Source organism: Thunnus albacares, chromosome 8 (assembly GCF_914725855.1).
Source record: "Thunnus albacares chromosome 8, fThuAlb1.1, whole genome shotgun sequence".
NCBI classification, from domain to species: Eukaryota; Metazoa; Chordata; class Actinopteri; order Scombriformes; family Scombridae; genus Thunnus; species Thunnus albacares.
In genome coordinates this window covers 9,977,842-9,995,892 of record NC_058113.1, presented here as the reverse complement: position 1 = coordinate 9,995,892, position 18,051 = coordinate 9,977,842, and the positions used below count along the sequence as shown (strand labels likewise).

Below are 18,051 nucleotides of genomic sequence, written 5' to 3'. Positions count from 1 at the left end.
ATGACGTTTGTGGCGCCAGAAATCAGTTTAGAGAGGAGCTTGTGTGTGTCAAGCTGGAGGATATTTGCCGTTATCTTTGCTGTGCTGGCGGCACTGTGAGCGTTAGGACACTTTTTTAAGGGGGGATAGTGGCTGATTATCCGTCGTTCATGCTTGTATAAGGTCAGTTTGGAGTCAAGATGGTGATACTACGCAGCAGCGGCACTGTCGGAGCTGAGTCGGTGGCGACAACTCCGAAGCGGAGGTCGATGGAGTTGGACACAAGCTCGGAGTTTCTGTCGCTGCTTCCCGCCTCCCAGAGAAAGTCCGCCCGGCTGACCCGGTCCTCCCGGCCCTTGGATGATAGCTTCAGCAGCCCGGAAAACAACACGACGAATGTAAGCGTGTACACATAGACAGCTGGTGTTAGATCACCACTTGTTTTGGTGGATAAAGTAGCTTCAAACGCAAACTTTGCTGTCATATATCTGCTAGCGTGCTAAGCTAACTACCCTAGCTACCTTGTCAGCTTGTCACTGACTGATAGAGTAGTAATCATCACTCAAAGTTTCCTAACATTTGACTCAACTCGTGTCTCTCTTTGACATAGATTTTTTCGTGTCATGTATAACGCTCACTTCTGAACTCTCCAGTTAAAATAAACAAATCCTCTAAATATTAATGTTTTGTTCAGTGTTGTTGTGCGTCATGGTCCTATAATAATAACGTTTGTAAGTTGTTAGACCAGGCTGTAAATTAAAAATGTCAGTACGCTAGATGTTATAAATGTCTAAGGTGGTGTGTTTTGGTATTTCTGTAAGGCAGTGGTTCTCAAAGTGGGGTCCGGGGACCCCCTTGGGTCCTTGAGGGGATTCCAGGAGGTCCCCAGCAAAAAAGGGAATAATTTATATTCACTATAATTCCATCCATCAGTAACACAATGACAGGATGTATAACTATTGTGGTCATGGGTTTCATACATTTTCTGTAATGAAACATCTAAAAGAAAAAATCTTATCAAATGGGGGTCCGTGGTCTAATTTATTTGTGTCAGTTTAGGGGTCCTTGAAGTGAAAAAGTTTGAGAACCACTGCTCTAAGTTGCAGTTGTAGGGATTTGATTGGTCGGCAGGGGGATGTGTTCATTCATGAATTCATTCTTTCGTTGAGTCATTCAGCTGGGAAACAAAACAAAACAAAATGTGCTTAATAGACTGTAACCAAACTTTTCACAGAGTCACTATTTTGTGAAACCGCACTGCAGCTTTAGCATGATTAACCTCTATTCTACAAACATATACTTTATCTAGTATATGTGCGTGTGCACGCTTGACATGAATGTTCAGTTATATGGGTCATTAACTGATAGTTGCATGACCTTCTGAGAACAAACTAGTTTTGAGTAATGTGTTGCTTGAGTCTTAGGACATTATTCTTATTCTAAAAACAACACACTCCCTCACAGACAGAGACGGATAACAAGAACCTTTATCAGATTGAGTGCAGAGGCAGTGGTCAGTAGCAGCACCCATGGGGCAGATAGTGTGGTAGTGACTCAAAAGTCAGATATTACCGCATTTGCTGCTATGAGGAGCTGGTCTTTAGCTTCCAGTCATTCCAGTCATGGGACAGTGACTGCTACCCAGCAGCCCTATCTTTGCGGTTTACTACAGATAGAAAAACTCATTGATTTATTTTAAACGACTAATCCACCTACTTATACATAGCTCATGTTTGAAATGTATGGAGTTAACATGTTGTAGGAACATTTACAGATTGTAAAATAGAATTTCAAATCCAAGATGCTAAAGCTGAAGCAAGTTAACTGAAGTAAATGTGGTTACTCATAATTTCACGTGTAAACTGACCTGTTGACTCAGTAAACATAGCAAAGTAGGGAACCTCCTACAAAGACCTGGAAGTTAGGCAATAAATATACTTTATGTTATGATTAACTTGATTTCCTTATTCAATATAGTAGACGCTCTTGAACTTCTGCTGTTTATACTGTAAATTATAAACCCATAATGTGACCGTGCCAGGGACACGCTGATATGAAGCAGCAGGAGGGAAGTGGTCTCCATCACACTCCGAAGACCCGAGAACAAAGAGTTAAACTGGAGGTCTCCTTTGCGGACATGGAACCAAAGACCAGCAGCCCTGTGAATGAAGACAAGGCTGGAGGCTGCTGCACCAGGTAATACAGTCAGTTTAATAACTGTTTGATTATTAGCAATACTTTTAACAACCACTCCTTAAGGGGTCATGGTAGGGGTGTTTGTCCGCAAAGTAGCGAGGATTTTCAGGTTAGATATTACAAGTGGAAAACTTATCACCCACATAAAGTGATCAATGGCCATCACAGAGGGGTGCAGAAATAAAGGCAAACATGTTTTGTCTGTAACTTTGTAACACTTGCATCAAACATTAAATAACATTTAATATCTCTGTTCTTTACAGTCAGCTGGATTTCCTCATATAGGACAGTTTCCACTGATTATATATGTATTCTTCCCCTGCAAATTTACCTCACAGCCTACTTTTGTAAACAAGTCTTATTATGTTTTATTTTATTTATTTATTTTTTTGGACAGTGTTGATGTCAAAGAAAGCAATACATTCTCCAAATTAGGCATGCAACTAACAATTATTATTGATTAATCTGCTAATTATTTTGTCAGTTAATCATTCGGTCTGCAAAATGTCAGAAAACAAAGCCACAAGAAGCAGGAATTTTTTGCTTAAAACTGACTTAAACGATTCAGTTATTATCAAAGTATTCAATTATTTTTTTGTTGATCAACTTATTTTTGATTTGTATTTGTCCTTTCTCTCTTCAGGAAATCCTCCAGGCTGCAGAGAGAGGGGAATGCGTCCAGCAGCAAGCAGCAAGCAGGTGCGGTATGCTACCATATCTTTCTATAGTTACACAGCACATGAAGCACGTTAAACAGAAATGAGTATTTAGGAGGGCCTGTACTACTAACAGGCTAACAAAAAGTGTTTCTGTTCATGCTCAAGATGTTCCAGATGAAGTGGAGGGGTCCTCCACTCCCAAGAGGAGCCGCTTTAACCTGCAGAGCCGAGAAGTGGAAGAAGAGGAGGAGGAGGAGGATCGCTCCGTACGACGTAGTTCCCGAATCACCAGATACAAACTTGATTCCCGAAATCAGTCAGTGCTCTACGACCGCCTCATCACCAAGTGAGTTCAATAACATTCACTGCAGTGTCTTTAGTCTCCCTCCAACACTGTGTCAGTTTTGTATCACCATAAGTAGTATCCAGCTCACATACGCAAAGCTAATGAGTAATCTCAGTGATGAATTTTGATAAAATCTGATGAATTCTTCCTCCTCCCTTAGCACTGCTGAAGCTGTTCTCCAGAAGATGGACGACATGCAGAAGATGAGACGCAGACTGAGGAGCAGAGACACTGAAGAAGAGGTAATAATCCACACTCCTTATTCAAACATGGCATTATGTAACGGAGGGGATTTTGCTGTTTACTGTGCAACATGTTACAAACCTCTGTAATCATAACGTTAATCGGAATTTAACTTGTTTTCTGTGAGCAGCTGGGAGTGTACACCAGGGGCAGAATGGGAAGGTCTCTGAGGACAGACGTGGAGAGTAAAGACACACAGGAGGAGAACCAAGGTGAGACAGATTAGATTTAACAGCCACTTCATGCAGGCAGCTTGGGATCGAGATCAAAATATGCTTTATTTGTTTTGGGGAATATAAAGGCATGTTGTTCCTGCTCCATTCAGTGCTGGAGAGAATTCATTCAGCTTCATTCATCTCAAGCCCCCAAGTTGCTACTAAACGTCTAACAGCCAAGTGTGTTTTCTTCATCTTAACTTCGATGGGCTATCATATCATCAAAAGCAGAATTGTTCACATTTTGTTTTAAAAATGGCAATCAGCAATATATTTTGTATAATCATTGTGAGGCTGATGTCATTTTTATTCACTGGCAACGATGTGATCTGTTGTTGAGTGGTTTAATTATTCGTAGTGTCTCTACACTACTGCCTGGACCTCAATGTGTTCAAACTTTTAGCTTAAACTTTGTATGTAGATCACATCTTAATATCTCTTTTCTTTTCTTTTCTTTTTTAATTTAAATTCACAGCAGGGGATGAGGATGATCATGATGAAGAGGAGGAGGAAGATAGAGAGGATGATGATGATGAGGAGGAGGAAGAAGATGACGACGACGACGACGATGATGATGAAGATGGCGAGGAAGAGGAAAACCAGAAGCGTTACGACTTCAGACAGCGAAAGACTGTGGTTCGCTATCAGGCCCCACAGGATGGTACTGCTTCTGTTCAGCTCGATCAATGAAACAATAGACATTTTGATGTGTAACAGGTGTGAATAATAAAATTTAACGATGGCTGCCTCAGTTTCAGGGTCCTGGTACCGTGTAACGTGCTGTCATGGGACACTGGAATAGAACCGAGCCATCGTTAATGTTATTAGTAACACTTGTGCTTTTCCTACTATGACTAAGCCTGCTGTGAAAAAGCCCTATTGATCATTAGATGGATCGATTCAACTTTATTGCCATTACACACAGAAGGCACCAGTACAAATCCAACCAGACCAGCAAACAATAGCAAATTTGGCACAGGAGAAAAAAAAGATTATTGACATTTACAGCTTAGTCTTTCTCTGTCCTCTCATACTCGTTACATAGTTGAATATTTTTGCTAAGTTATAAGCATGCCCTATTAAATACATTCACCTGAATATCTGCTAGCTTTCCACTAAATTTGACATTTTGATTAAAATGTTTTGTCAGAACCCAGAGAGCCCAGGAAGCGCAGCATGTACTTCAAGGACCACTCGTCTCCTACCAGACGCAGGTTCAGATTCAGCTCCACGGCCCCCAGGAGCCCCTACAACAGAAGAAGAACCAGCCTGTTAGTATGACAACTCAGCCACCAACCATTAAATATGAAAGTATGAATGTGAGAAGTAAAACATCCGCTAATAAGGGATTTGTTTTCTCAGTAACCCTTGATGGTCCGCTTAATACCACATAAAATAGTCTTTCAACTTACTGTAGGACACATTTGACTTATTATCTTGAAACGTGACTCACAGTTAGGTTTATCAAAGTTTATTCTGCAAGAAAAAAACATTTACGCAATCACTTCTGAATGGCCTGATAGCTGTTACGCTTACTCATATCTCAAACACACACACACACAGAAAGAACATGGGCCAAACATTAAAAAAGTTATTTCTTTGATCTGTCCTGGTGTCATAGTGCTGTCTCTAATAGGCTTTAGTATCATCATTGCATGTTAAATCCATCCCAAAATTCCCTTTTTTCCTCTTTTTTTTCTGATTCTCTTCCTCCCACCCTCAGGAGTAGTTCTGAGAGGTAAGATCCCAACTACTTATCTTTTGTTGGTGTTTATTAGTCTGTAGTTTGTTTTTTGGGATGCTGTCTGTTTCTGCTAACACCGTGGTTGTGGTGGGGGTGGGGGGGGCACTATGGTTGAAGTATTGGGACGGCGAACAATGAATACATTTGTTTTAATGCTTAAATGAAAAGTCTTTCAATTAGTTGACATGATAGATTGCAATGTCTCTGTTGCAAATCTGAAAATGTGGAATTGGCAGCCTTTCAAAAGTTTAAAAAGGGGACGCTCTTGATTTTGTTGTCATCTGTTGATCTTCTTTGAATCATCAAACAGCAAATATTACTAACACTGTATTCCTATATTTCCATTTTTGACTGGACACCACCTTTTCATCATTTTGTGTTAATTGATATCTTCCTTTTTTGAGTTTTTATTTTTTTATTTTTATGTGCATCTAATTAGAAGTTTCCCTCACATTTAAAAAAAAAAAGTTGATTTGTCAAAATAACCATTTAAAATCACTTCTGTAAATCAAGCACCCCTTACGTGTTGTTCAGATAGTATGTCAGTGTGGTGTCATGAATGGTGACGGTGTCATTCGAAGTGGTTGGATGAGTTGCCCCTGTGTTATTGTTGCACATCATACATAATCAAATACTGCCTTTCTACTAAATCCATGCATTGTTACTATTGTTTCAACAATGTGTATGTTTGTGTGTATTTGTGTATTCATGAAAAACAGTGATACTTTCTAATCAGTGAGTAGTAATTGTGGTGTGTTTGTGTGTGGAATATGAGTGTCTTGGCTTACTAGCATTGATTCCTGTGTTGTTGCAGAGAGTGACATCTGTTTATGATAAACTGATAGTCACCATGGTACAGATTGGATTAGAGCTAATGGGTCTTTTGGGTGGGGGGGGGGTTTTGCATCTTTTGCCATTACAGACGGAGACACGCCATCCACAGTAGCGACTCCACGTCCTCCTCTTCAGACGATGAGAAATTCCAGAGGCGGAGAAGTAAGAACAGGAGCAGGTCGGTCAACAGGTGAGAGCAGCAGCAGCTGTCATAAACACAAGTACAGGTAGACAACAGCGGTGTTTTGAACACAAAGGTGGGCGACAGATGAATTCGCATGATAATTCCAATCGGTCAAAAAACTAATGTGACAGCAAACTTTTTCCCAAAAAGTTTACTTTCACAATTTTATTAAATTATATCTTAATTACTGCACTGCAGAAAGTGGGTGAATAAAACACATAAAGCTTGCAGATTTGTATCTTAAAGATAACTTTTATAGAAGTAAATTACACTTAATTACCGTTGTGACCTCTTGAGTCCCTCAGTAATAATATTTTACATATTTCCACTACCCATCTTTTCAGTTGACCAATGATTTTCTACAGTAATATATACAGATAGATCAGTGGGATCACTGTCTTAATGTGTTTCATACAGTATATTCTTATTTTTGTACAAATCTCTCAGGACAATCCATAAGCTTTTGCTGTAACAAATCAAAACTGCCGTATAATGAGTTGTGATTCTCATGTGTTCCCTTTTTCTCGTGCAGATGTCTGCCTATGAACCTTGTGAAAGAAGACCTGCTGGGGATCCACAAGGACAGAATGAAGATTGGAGCCAGCCTCGCTGATGTGGACCCCATGCAAATAGACAAGACGGTAAGCTGCATGGACACAGACAAAGATGAAAGATTAGTTGGACAGAGAGAATAATGAGAAAACAATCTGACATAACAATCTTTGCGACCTCAGGTGCGCTTTGACAGCATCGGAGGTTTAAGTAGACACATTTCTGCGCTGAAGGAGATGGTGGTATTCCCTCTGCTCTACCCAGAAGTCTTTGAGAGGTTCAAGATACAGCCACCCAGGTAAACTATTTGTGTTAGTCAACAGGAGGAAGTGTTGATGCTTTGCAAATTAAAAATGTCACCAGTATGGGCTTATAGTTTTATGTGTTAACATCTGTATATTTTACATGCCTGCTATTTATGTCTTTTCTGTATTTCTCTCGGTTTTTAGGGGCTGTCTATTTTACGGTCCTCCAGGCACAGGGAAAACCCTCGTAGCCAGAGCGCTGGCCAACGAGTGCAGTCAGGGGGAAAGAAAGGTGTCGTTCTTCATGAGGAAAGGAGCTGATTGTCTCAGTAAGTGGGTGGGAGAATCTGAGAGACAGCTACGCCTGCTGTTTGACCAGGTAAACCAAAGTGGTGGTTTCGATGTTCTCAGTCAAATCCAGTCAGAGATTTTCACATTTTATTTGAATGTTTTTGTATCTCTTAACCATACAAAACCAAAAGAAAGAATTTCATAAAGCAGATACTTTGAAACCAACACACTATACTGTATTTGGACACTTTATTAACAGAATAAATCAAGTTAATGTCTGTTCCTTTTTAGGTATGAGGTCTGAAAATAAACCAAATTCTAACTGATTGAATCTGTACTGAATTCCTCCCAGGCATACCAGATGCGTCCGTCTATCATCTTCTTTGATGAAATTGATGGTTTGGCTCCAGTCAGGTCCAGCCGACAGGACCAGATCCACAGGTGAGCAGCTGTTCTTAGCTTATGCAATCCGTGTGTGTTACTGAATAGACCAACTGCATGTGTAATGTTGTTAAATGTCGTGCTCCAGCAGGGATTTGAAACAACTTTGATGCAGCTGCAGCTCAACAAATTCCTTTTAGAACTAAAAGTCACTACTTCACCCTGTATTAAACCTTAATTTGGCTCAGTGTATTGCAGTCATATCCTCTCTGTTGCGGTGAGTGAGAAAAACTTAATCACAGTCCGCTTCTGTCTCTGTAGTTCCATTGTGTCGACCCTCCTGGCTCTTATGGATGGATTAGACAGTAGAGGAGAGGTCGTAGTGATAGGAGCCACAAACAGACTGGACTCCATCGATCCAGCTCTCAGACGACCAGGACGCTTCGACAGAGAGTTCCTCTTCGGCCTGCCGGACAGAGAGGTGAGATACTGTAGAAGGATTGCGATGCTTGGCAGAGGCCATAAAAGAGAGAAATGACATGTAGGTTATAGTCAAATCATCAATCTTCAGACACACATTATGTTATGGCAAATGCAGTTTCTGTGAAGTTGCACCTATTACTCCTGCTTATGAGTAAGTATTTTTTCTATGTAGTATTTTTGATGTCATATTTTTATGGCAGGCGAGAAAGGACATTCTGAAGATCCACACCAGACAGTGGACTCCTCCACCTACTGACACTTTTCTGGAGGAACTGGCGGATAAATGTGTTGGTACGTTTGCACATTCACATCTGAGTTTGTCGCTAAGCTTCCTCTACAAATAACACATTAGGTTGCAATTGTTCATACTGTATAATAACATCTAAGAAGCCATTTTTATTTTCTAAGAACATACCCCATGTTACCATAGAGTACCATTTACCAGAAATGATTATCTACTTCAGCTCCATTCAGAGAAATTCTACAGGGAACACTGCAAAAAGCTTTGTACACTCAAGACTACAGATAAAAGTTTGCTAATAGTCTTAGTGCCGTTACCAGCAAGCTGATTGTCTTTGCTTGGTAGGTTATTGCGGAGCAGACATCAAGGCAGTGTGTTCAGAAGCAGCCCTGTGTGCATTACGGCGCCGCTACCCACAAATCTACTCCTCATCTCAGAAACTTGTGCTTGATGTCAACTCTATCGCCATCACAAACAAAGACTTTATGTCTGCCATGTCCAAAATGGTGCCCGCTGCCCAGAGGTATGTCCAAGATAACTTACTTATTATTTTGCTTTCCTTTTTTATTTTTGAGTGTTAATATTCTTACAGCCCCAGGGTTGGTTTCTTGCATATGGTTGTTGAATGAACATGCTGATTGTGATTCACAGAGCTGTAGTGTCACCAGCCAAGGCCCTGATACCTGCCATCCGTCCTTTGCTGAGCGCCTCCCTGCAGAACATCCTCGACACAGTCAGCAGAGTGTTCCCGCACGCTGAACAGGGCTTAAAGAGGAGGAGAGAACAAGGTGCAGTCCTGCTTCATTTTCTTCTCTAGTTCTGTCTTGCATATATTTATACTGGCCCTCATCTGCCCTGGTGTTCATGTTCATGCATTCTTTCATTTCATTTAACAAATTCATTGTCCCCCTATCTCCATAATTAATTACAGACTAGATCACACCTTAAATTGTTCATTTGCCAACCACCTTTGGTGCTTCAGTCAGACATCAGGAGTCACTGCTGGAGTGTGTGTGTGTATTTTCAGATCAGCCCTGTGGTTTGTCTGAGGATGATCTGATGTTCAGTGAAGATGAGGACTGCACCAGTGGACAGACCTCTCACTCTCAACTCAAAACACCTGCTGCTAAGGGACTCCTCAACCTCAACAGGTGCGTTAGAGATGATGCAGGAAGGAAATTTTGTGCAATTTGTTTACTTATTGTTTCACATTTTTGTTAAGTATCGTTATACATAATTTCTAAATTAATTCATTTTTTTTCTTACTGTTTTTTTTCCTTTACCGTTTTCAAAATGTTTAAGGTGTAAGAAACAGCTAAGAGGAAGTAAATATTAAAATAATGTATTGGCCCGAGTATAAGACAGGGTTTTTTTTCCTGGAAATACATCTGAAAAAAGTGAGGTAAATTTTTAAATATCAATATATGTTCACAACAACAGATGGTGCTAAAAATCTGTAAAACGAGTGTTCCCTTCCTGACTGAAGCGAGCCACCATCCCTCACAACTAGCCTACATTGCCGGGGATTTTAAAGATGAAGAGACACAGTGATCGTCTCGAACAAAGTGGCTCAATAGTAGCCCAAGTTAATCAACAACTGAGTAACAGTAATGTAATGAATGTTGCCGTCAACTTCACCACTTCACTGTCTCTCCTCTGCTCTGTGTATGTGGAGCGGAGAGAGGAGACAAACTCAGCGCGACCATAAGTGACAGCAAAGCGCATCGAAGTCACACACTGAGCTGAAATGAAACGAGTGCACATAAATTTGGTAAATAACATGAATGAACATAGTCTCTACTGCGTTTTGCTGTCAGTTATGGTCGCGCTGAGTCTCTCTCCTTAATCCAAGTTGTAAGTCTTTTTCCAAAAATGAGTCTTATAATCAGGGTCGTCTTATCTTTAGGTGAATACGCTAATTTAAAAAATCTTAAGTTGGGGCAAAAGCTACATTGGGAAAGATTAGTCATCTATGGAGGCTAACCCAGTGTAATCCTGGACCCTTTACATGTCTTACTTCATCTCCTTTTTTCTTTATCTTAACTTGACATCACAAGTTCTGTGAGCCATTCGTTGTCCCAGCGACCCAGATCCTTTTGAAGATCATTTAGGCAACTTAATTAGCCCTTGACTTCAGTTCAGTGAAAATAAATCTGAACTCCCCATCCACCTCACACATCTCTCTGCCATCTCTCCTTTTTCAGAAGTGTGTTGAGCCAGCCAACCTCTTACCGTCCCAGGATGCTTTTAGAGGGCCGACCAGGTTCAGGTCAGAGCTCTCATCTGGCTCCTGCTGTCCTCCACACTCTGGAGAAATTCACTGTGTACACACTGGACATGGCTGTACTGTTTGGAGCCAGTGCAACTGCACCAGAAGAGACCTGTGCTCAGGTAGACAATATACTACTGTTCTAAATAAGATAAAATATTGTAGTAACATAAAACAATTAATCAGATTTGAGTGGAATGCAATCCAAATGGATATTTACAATTCATACACCCAAGATCCATAAAATTAGACCTGACACACAACCAATTTAGACTAAAAACGCTGGAGTTTGCTTCTTCACGTCTCTTCTCTTGCAGCCTTGTCAAATTCAGTGTGTTCTTTTCAGTGGACCTCACTGGCCAAAGTGGCTGCCACAGAGAATGTAGTTCATGGGCCCCACTTCCTTCTGTCATGGATACTGGGGATAAATATGTACTACAGACAAATACTAGTATGAAAAAGCCATGATAATAGCAGGGATGAATGAGAATCAGTGTTACCAGAGCTTGAAGCTACGTCTTGAAATTACTTTTTTTTTTTTTTTTTTACCAGCAGTTAAACTACCCAAAGGCATTTAATTTATGATGATATTTCCACAGAAAAGCAAACAAATCCTCACTTTTAAGAAGCTGTCACCAGCAAATGTTTATAATTGTTACTTAACTTATATAACTGCAACAATCAAATTGATCCTGAAATCTACAGGACGTCTTTCAGCCTGTACCATCTTATGTTTCATTAAAGTATTATTCTACTACCCTTTGTAGATTTATGTAAATATCTTTATTATTTGTAAATATCTATTCCATAAGTTAATGTTTCCATGTAACATGTTCTGCAGATTTTTGTGGAAGCCAAGCGAACCTCTCCCAGTATCCTGTACATCCCTCACATCGGACAGTGGTGGGAAACAGTGGGTCCGGCCTTAAGAGCGACCTTCCTCAGCCTGCTCAGCTCCATCCCTGCCTTTGCTCCCATTCTGCTGCTGGCTACCTGCAATCTGCGATACGCCCAACTCAGTGCGGAGGTATGGAAATAAGAGTGATACACTGTTGGCTTGGCACAGCATTAAAAAAAAAAGTAGTAGTGGAGTCACACACTCATCTGCAAGAATGTCTTCTCTCACCTCTCACTTTTTCTTGCCACAGGTTCAGGAGTTGTTTCGGGTGGAGTATGGGGAGGTTTTCCTTGTCCCCGTCCCCACCAGCAGAGAGAGAAGAAACTTCTTTGAGGACCTGATCTTAAACCAGGCTGCTAAGGCCCCTGCCTCTAAAAGGAAAGCTGGTGAGAAATAGATGAGTTTGGAAACAAAATCCAAAGTAATTAATTTTTACTTAATAAATGATCTTGTGTGTCACATGACACCAGCATGGTTTGGTAACAGAGAAGGGTAGTGGTGATGTGTCATGTGATACACCCAGCACAACCATTACCTACAACACAGAACAGCACTCGGTGTGGTTAATGTGACTGTTATTAAAATGCCTGGCAAATGTTACTGAAACTGGCTGTGGGAAGAAGGAAAATATAAAGAGGAGTTACATTTCTTTTTAAGAAAGCAAGATAATGTGTTTATTAGACGGGAAGAACAAAAAGATTAAATAGTGCACAATACAGGACATTTCAGGTGCAGGATGTTGGAGAGTAAATACAGAGGACAGTGGAAAGTCTGCACAATGAAAGTCAATGTGATCTTAATGTTGTGAGAATAAATATGACTTTATTTTCAGTGTGTGTATCATGTCAAATTCCCAGTGTGAGTAGACAGCGAGAACATCTTCATCCTTAAAAAGAACCATAGTCTAATAAAATCATCGTCTGTGAGCAAAAAGTGTGTGTGTGTATACACTTATAAAGGTATTGAATAAACACAAATGTAGTGTGCAGGGTTGGAATTTCACAGCGGCCATGGCAGCCACGGCCGTCGTTGCCACTCACTCTGGCCACGATGCCCCGAAAATCATCGTACACCCTACGGCCACCATGGCATTTGTGCCCCTGCTACTGTCAAAATCTCAAGATTGCTTTAAAAGTGTTAGTGGTCTTTTGGAACTGCAGCAGTCCTTGCAGCTTGGATTGGTTGCACACCTCCTTTCCAAAACAAACAGTCATGGTGATTAAACCGGTAAAAACACTGAATAAAGCAGTTACACATTAAAAATCACACAAGACGTCCTTGGGGGCTGTGAGACAAGTTGCTGCTATTATTTGCTCAGCTTGTTCTTCCAGACGTCTGATCTGGTTAAAAGATACAGTTAAAATGACCAAGATCCAAAAGGTTTATCGTAAAAATGTGTCTTAAAACTTAAAAACACTTAAAAAGTTAATTTATGACAGAGTTTCTGGCAGACAACCACAACACAGACGTATTATCTTGTAGGTTTATACTCTTTGTTAGACGCCATTGTGGCAGACAACCACAATGCTGACGCATGCACACAAGATGATTATCATCTTGTGTGCGCATACTCTTTGGTTGAGGGAGTATGACGCCATTGACAGGCGACCAAATGAAACTGACTGTTACCTTGATTAAAATGACTGATTTCTCTGGGTTTGAAAATTGTAAACATTTGGGATAATGTAAGATGATGAGTCAGATTAAAGACTCTCTCTCACACACAGTATTGCACTCTGTTTATCGGACTCTGTTGGTCCCAACAAGATCCCTCCTGCTGTTCGGTTTCATTCCCTTATTTGACACACACCCTCCCTCCCTTCCTAGAAGAACAGGAATGGCAATTGAGAGTGGTCAGAGAACAAGTGGAGGAGTGCTTTACTTCCTGTTTTTTACTGTAGGTTTTAGTAAGAGGCATAACTTTAAAGAGACATATAATATGACGAATTCAAATGTTTGTTTTTTATTGATATTTATAAAGTGAATAATTTATGTTTTTTATGTCACTCATGTTTTTTTCTAATCAGAAAGTCAAGTTATTTATTTGTAGGCTCCAAATCCTCTTATTTCACTCAGTGGCCTTTGTGCCCTAAAAAAATTTGTGACACCAAAGGCCAAATTGCCCCTAAAATGAAGAAGTTCCAAGCCTTGTAGCGTGTACAAAGTGTAAGTTTGTGTGTGAGGTTCGAGTGCATCTGTTAACTCTTCTCTCTCCACAGTGCTCCATGCGTTAGAGGTGCTCCCCGTCGCCCCTCCGCCTCCCCCACGTCAGCTGACAAAAGAGGAGGTCCAACGATTGGAGGAGCAGGAGGAAAACACCCTAAGGGAGCTCCGCCTCTTCTTGCGTGACGTCACCAACCGCCTGTCCCAAGATAAACGCTTCAAGGCTTTCACAAAGCCTGTGGATTTAGAGGAGGTAGCTGTTCTATTATATTCTGTTCTCTCCTAATCTAACAATGCCTCACTTGAAGCTGACTCACTGTCGGCCAAGCTGAGAATAATATCGTTGTTGTACTGTCCTCCATCAGGCAAGCAAGTAGGTTTGTATTCAGTCTGCCAGTGTCTTCTTTTATGCTTCCACCGGGGGGCGCCAAAGTCAAGACATTTTAAAATCCTACAAATAAGGATTTTTAGAAAAAGTAAAATAAATGACTGATCTACAACACAGTGAGCAATTTATACTCACTCTGTTGCTCATATCAACAGATTTTATGCACTAAAAATTCAGTTTTATCCCTTTCCCCCTACAGTTGTACTCACAGCAGCCTCTTGGTCACGTATTTTAGGTTCCAGATTATGCTGAGGTGATCAAGAAGCCCATGGACCTGTCAACAGTTCTCACTAACATCGACCTTCATAAGTATTGGACGGTCAAAGAGTTCCTTCAAGATGTGGATCTCATCTGGCAGAATGCCCTCGAATACAACCCAGACAGGGACCCATCAGGTACACACACACACATACTCCCCATGCTCATGCAGAACATAGTGTATTATTATTTACAATAACTGATTAGATGATGTAACTGTTCTAATTTATTTTTGTTACATCTATATTTAGTCTGATGAAAGAAATGATTGTGTGTGTGTGTGTGTGTGTGTGTGTGTGTGTGTGTGTGTGTGTGTGTTTCTTCCAGACCGCCAGATCCGCCACAGGGCATGTGCACTGAAGGACACTGTCCATGCCATCATTACAGAAGAACTGGATGAAAATTTTGAGAAGATTTGTGAAGAGATCAAAGTGTCACGCAGCAGCAGAGGTGAATGCTGTGTGTGTCCTAGTTAAAAGGCAAACGTCACATGATTAACTTTGCCCTAGCCTCGGGGATAATTTATTTTATCACTGACATTCTGTGTTCAGTTTTAAAATATCAACCAGTGAAGATAATTTTAGTTACTGAGGGCTGACTTCACTCAGTGACTTATTTAGTAGTTTGAAATACTGTTATGAAGTATTTTACCAAGCTTATGTTTTTAATGTGGTACTACCATATTTGCCTTTTTTATGTCACTCAAATTATTATAGCAATAACTTAAGCTTGTACTTTTTCTCACCCCTCTCTCTTTAAATACAATTCAACTGTGATTTAAACAAAGGCTGCACAACTGCATCTACTGGTTAAATCAGGTCATCAGTTTCAGGATGTTTATGGTTTATTTGAGGTGGATGAAAACTGTTTCATAAAGCTTTTTTTTTTTTTTTTTTGACCACCACAGGATGCTCCACTGGGCAATTTGCTCCCACCTTCTACCATGTTCTTCCTAAACAGCCCAATGCTCCTGCAGAGGCCAAGCTCAATGACATGACCCCACAAAGCGAGCCAGCCGGAGCCACAGCTGCAGTTACTCCCAATGCAACTGCCTCAACTGTTACAACACCTAAACCCTCAGGTAAAAAGTCCCGTAGATAACAAAAAACTAATAATTTAGGTACAAGAATTACAACAAACAAATGTCAATATCTTTCCGTCCCTCCAGCCCAGAAGAAGAAACGTAGGAGGAGTCGCTGGGCCACTGGCGTCTACGCAAAGAAGAAGTCTTCCTCCTCTCCTCACGTGTCCAGAGATGATATTCAGTTAGGTTCCGATGAGGAAGAGGAAGATGGGGATGATGAGGAGGAGGTTGAGAAGGGAGGAGCAGCAGAGCATGATGAGGGGAATGGAGGAGAGGAGGTTGTTGATGTAGAGTCGGTGCCTGCAGCAGCTCACAAAGGTAGTTCTGAGTCCACTGCGAAGGAGCAGGACAGCCAGGAGGAATGCGAGGAGGAAGGGAGAGAGGAGAGGAGTCAAGCTGCTGAAGATGAGCTTATTGTGTGTGCAAACCAAAAACCAGAAAGTGACGAGCAGAGACAGAACGAAAAAGAAAAGGCGGACGAAGCTGTCACAGATCAGTCAGGGGAAAACCACCAGCACAGAGAGGAGGGAGGAGATGAGAGCAGTGAAATTACTGCAGTGAACACTAACAAGCACAGCCACGCTGAAATAGGAGAAAACCAGGGACAATCCTACACAGAGGATTGTGGTGAAACTCACAGTGAAAAGCAGACAGAAACTGAGGCTGAGAAATGTCAAACTGTAACACAGGAAGATGATAGGAGCAGCGAGGTAGCTACAGCAGAGGAGGCAGAGCAGAACAGCGAGGCTGAACCAATGGAGGTGGACGCAACAGAAACGTCTACCACAGAGCCCTCTGCAGCTGTCAGAGGAGAAGACGACACTAGCACAGGTTGGATATTAACATTGTTGTACACTCAAGGATATAGGAATTTATGAGTGGCTTGTATTTGTATGTCAAATGACAGACCTCTAAAAATGTAGAGAAAATATCAGGGGAAATGCTTCATTCAGTAAATCCATATTGTAACTAATAAAAATCATTAGTGTGATGACGACTCTTCAAGGCATAGCATAGTGCAATCACAGTGACTGTGTCGGCAGTCATTTATTATAGTGGGCTAAACATTATATGTCTTCCTGCGTGTATTTTGTGTCTCAGAGCGCAGCGGGAGGCGAATGACTCGGGCTCTAAAGAACGCTGTGTTGCAGCAGCAGGTGATTGATGTGGGGAAGGCTCTGCAGATCCTGGATCAGGAACCTCCTCCTCTGGTGGTGGACAGAGACAAATTAAAGGTGTTTGAATTTTTTCTGTTCTTCTTTCATCCTGTACTTTTGGGTTTTTCTTCAGATTAGAGTATGAAATGTGATGTTGTAATCTTCCTTTAATCTTTCTCTCCGTCATGTTTTCCTTTGCTTTCTCTAGGAGCTGTTGGAGAGCGTTGTGACCAAGACTGACGGCTACGAAGTCTACAAGCTGGAGAAACTCTACGCTCTGCTCTGCCAGAGCATCTATAGACACAGACGAGACTACAACAAAACTGCACTAATACAGGTTAGTATTACACTGTATTGCAGAGCAGATGTGATCTGGAGGCCTTTTTCAACGCAGACATTTGACTTGTCATAGCAGGAAAAGCACAAGTGTAACTAATGACCTTAACGATGGCTCAGTATTCAGTATTGGTTACATTTCTATTTCATGTTATTAACATGGAAGGTTATTTTTGCCTAAAGTACTTTCATGTTTCTAATCTATTGTCCTTTCCTCATCTTTTCATTGGATCAGGAGTTGGAACAAGAGATTGAAGACTTCTGTTGACTTTTCTACAGCCCATCCAGCCTTTCAGCTGTGTAAATATACAAACATTAGTTATATTTTGGTAGAAATACACAGGCACATCTTTTTGTGCACTAACTAAATCTTTGTATTACCTCTTTTGTTTATATTTAAATAAATAATTTTCCTCTGAAATGGTGCTGTGTGCCTTTTTGTGTGCTCAAGATGAACATCACACTACAACTGTAAGATTAGCAAATGTATGACCTTTGCCATGAATTTTAGCAAACCCTGACTCATTTGTCCACTGCAGTGATAATATCTTTGTACTATCTTTTTAGCCACTGGGTAGTTTACACTCAGGTAATAAGTTATTCTGATACTCCTGTGGTAGAAGTTGTTTTTAACCACGTGAAACTGAATGATATAAATATATTTTTACTGCAAAACTATCATGCATCTACAAAATATTTAAAGTCCCCTTTCACTCAAAAATGTGTTCTGCTTATTGTTATGTCTGTATGATGTTGGATGAACTTCACTGTGCAGAATGATGTATGTGCAGAGCTTGACACTGGAAGGCTGTTTTCACAGCTATCTGCTGGAAGTGGAAAGTTTCTATGCGCTCATTTAAAATCAGATTTTAAGGTGTGGGCCTACAGCAGGATTTGTGACATCA

The 18,051-nt window shown here is 40.8% G+C and overlaps 1 protein-coding gene and 1 non-coding gene across 3 annotated transcripts; both read left to right on the top strand.

Moving 5' to 3' along the window:
* LOC122986887 (ATPase family AAA domain-containing protein 2-like) lies at positions 1-17,567 on the top strand. 2 transcript variants are annotated; one of them, XM_044358377.1, is made up of 30 exons: positions 1-377; positions 2,021-2,175; positions 2,819-2,874; positions 3,000-3,180; positions 3,341-3,422; positions 3,554-3,635; positions 4,114-4,299; positions 4,789-4,909; positions 5,362-5,376; positions 6,305-6,406; positions 6,933-7,041; positions 7,135-7,250; positions 7,402-7,576; positions 7,841-7,929; positions 8,191-8,350; positions 8,553-8,643; positions 8,939-9,116; positions 9,245-9,381; positions 9,621-9,744; positions 10,798-10,984; positions 11,704-11,889; positions 12,011-12,146; positions 13,980-14,176; positions 14,547-14,706; positions 14,897-15,019; positions 15,477-15,650; positions 15,738-16,484; positions 16,755-16,888; positions 17,019-17,147; positions 17,382-17,567. In XM_044358377.1, exons 1-30 carry the CDS (start codon positions 180-182, stop codon positions 17,412-17,414), a joined length of 4,563 nt encoding a protein of 1,520 aa, XP_044214312.1. In that variant the 5' UTR covers positions 1-179; the 3' UTR covers positions 17,415-17,567. The 2 variants fall into 2 exon arrangements, with proteins under 2 accessions (XP_044214312.1, XP_044214313.1); XM_044358378.1 differs by lacking the exon at positions 5,362-5,376.
* LOC122988271 lies at positions 11,175-11,309 on the top strand. Its single transcript, XR_006404758.1, has one exon. It is a non-coding gene; the product is annotated as a small nucleolar RNA SNORA5 (small nucleolar RNA).
* Positions 17,568-18,051: the final 484 nt, after the last annotated feature.

Excerpts from the sequence above, each read along its gene's own strand:
- LOC122986887 (XM_044358377.1), top strand. The coding sequence starts at position 180 with ATGGTGATACTACGCAGCAGCGGCACTGTCGGAGCTGAGTCGGTGGCG. Across the intron at positions 7,042-7,134 it reads CCATGCAAATAGACAAGACG|GTGCGCTTTGACAGCATCGG; the intron begins GTAAGCTGCATG and ends TTGCGACCTCAG. Across the intron at positions 14,177-14,546 it reads AGCCTGTGGATTTAGAGGAG|GTTCCAGATTATGCTGAGGT; the intron begins GTAGCTGTTCTA and ends CACGTATTTTAG.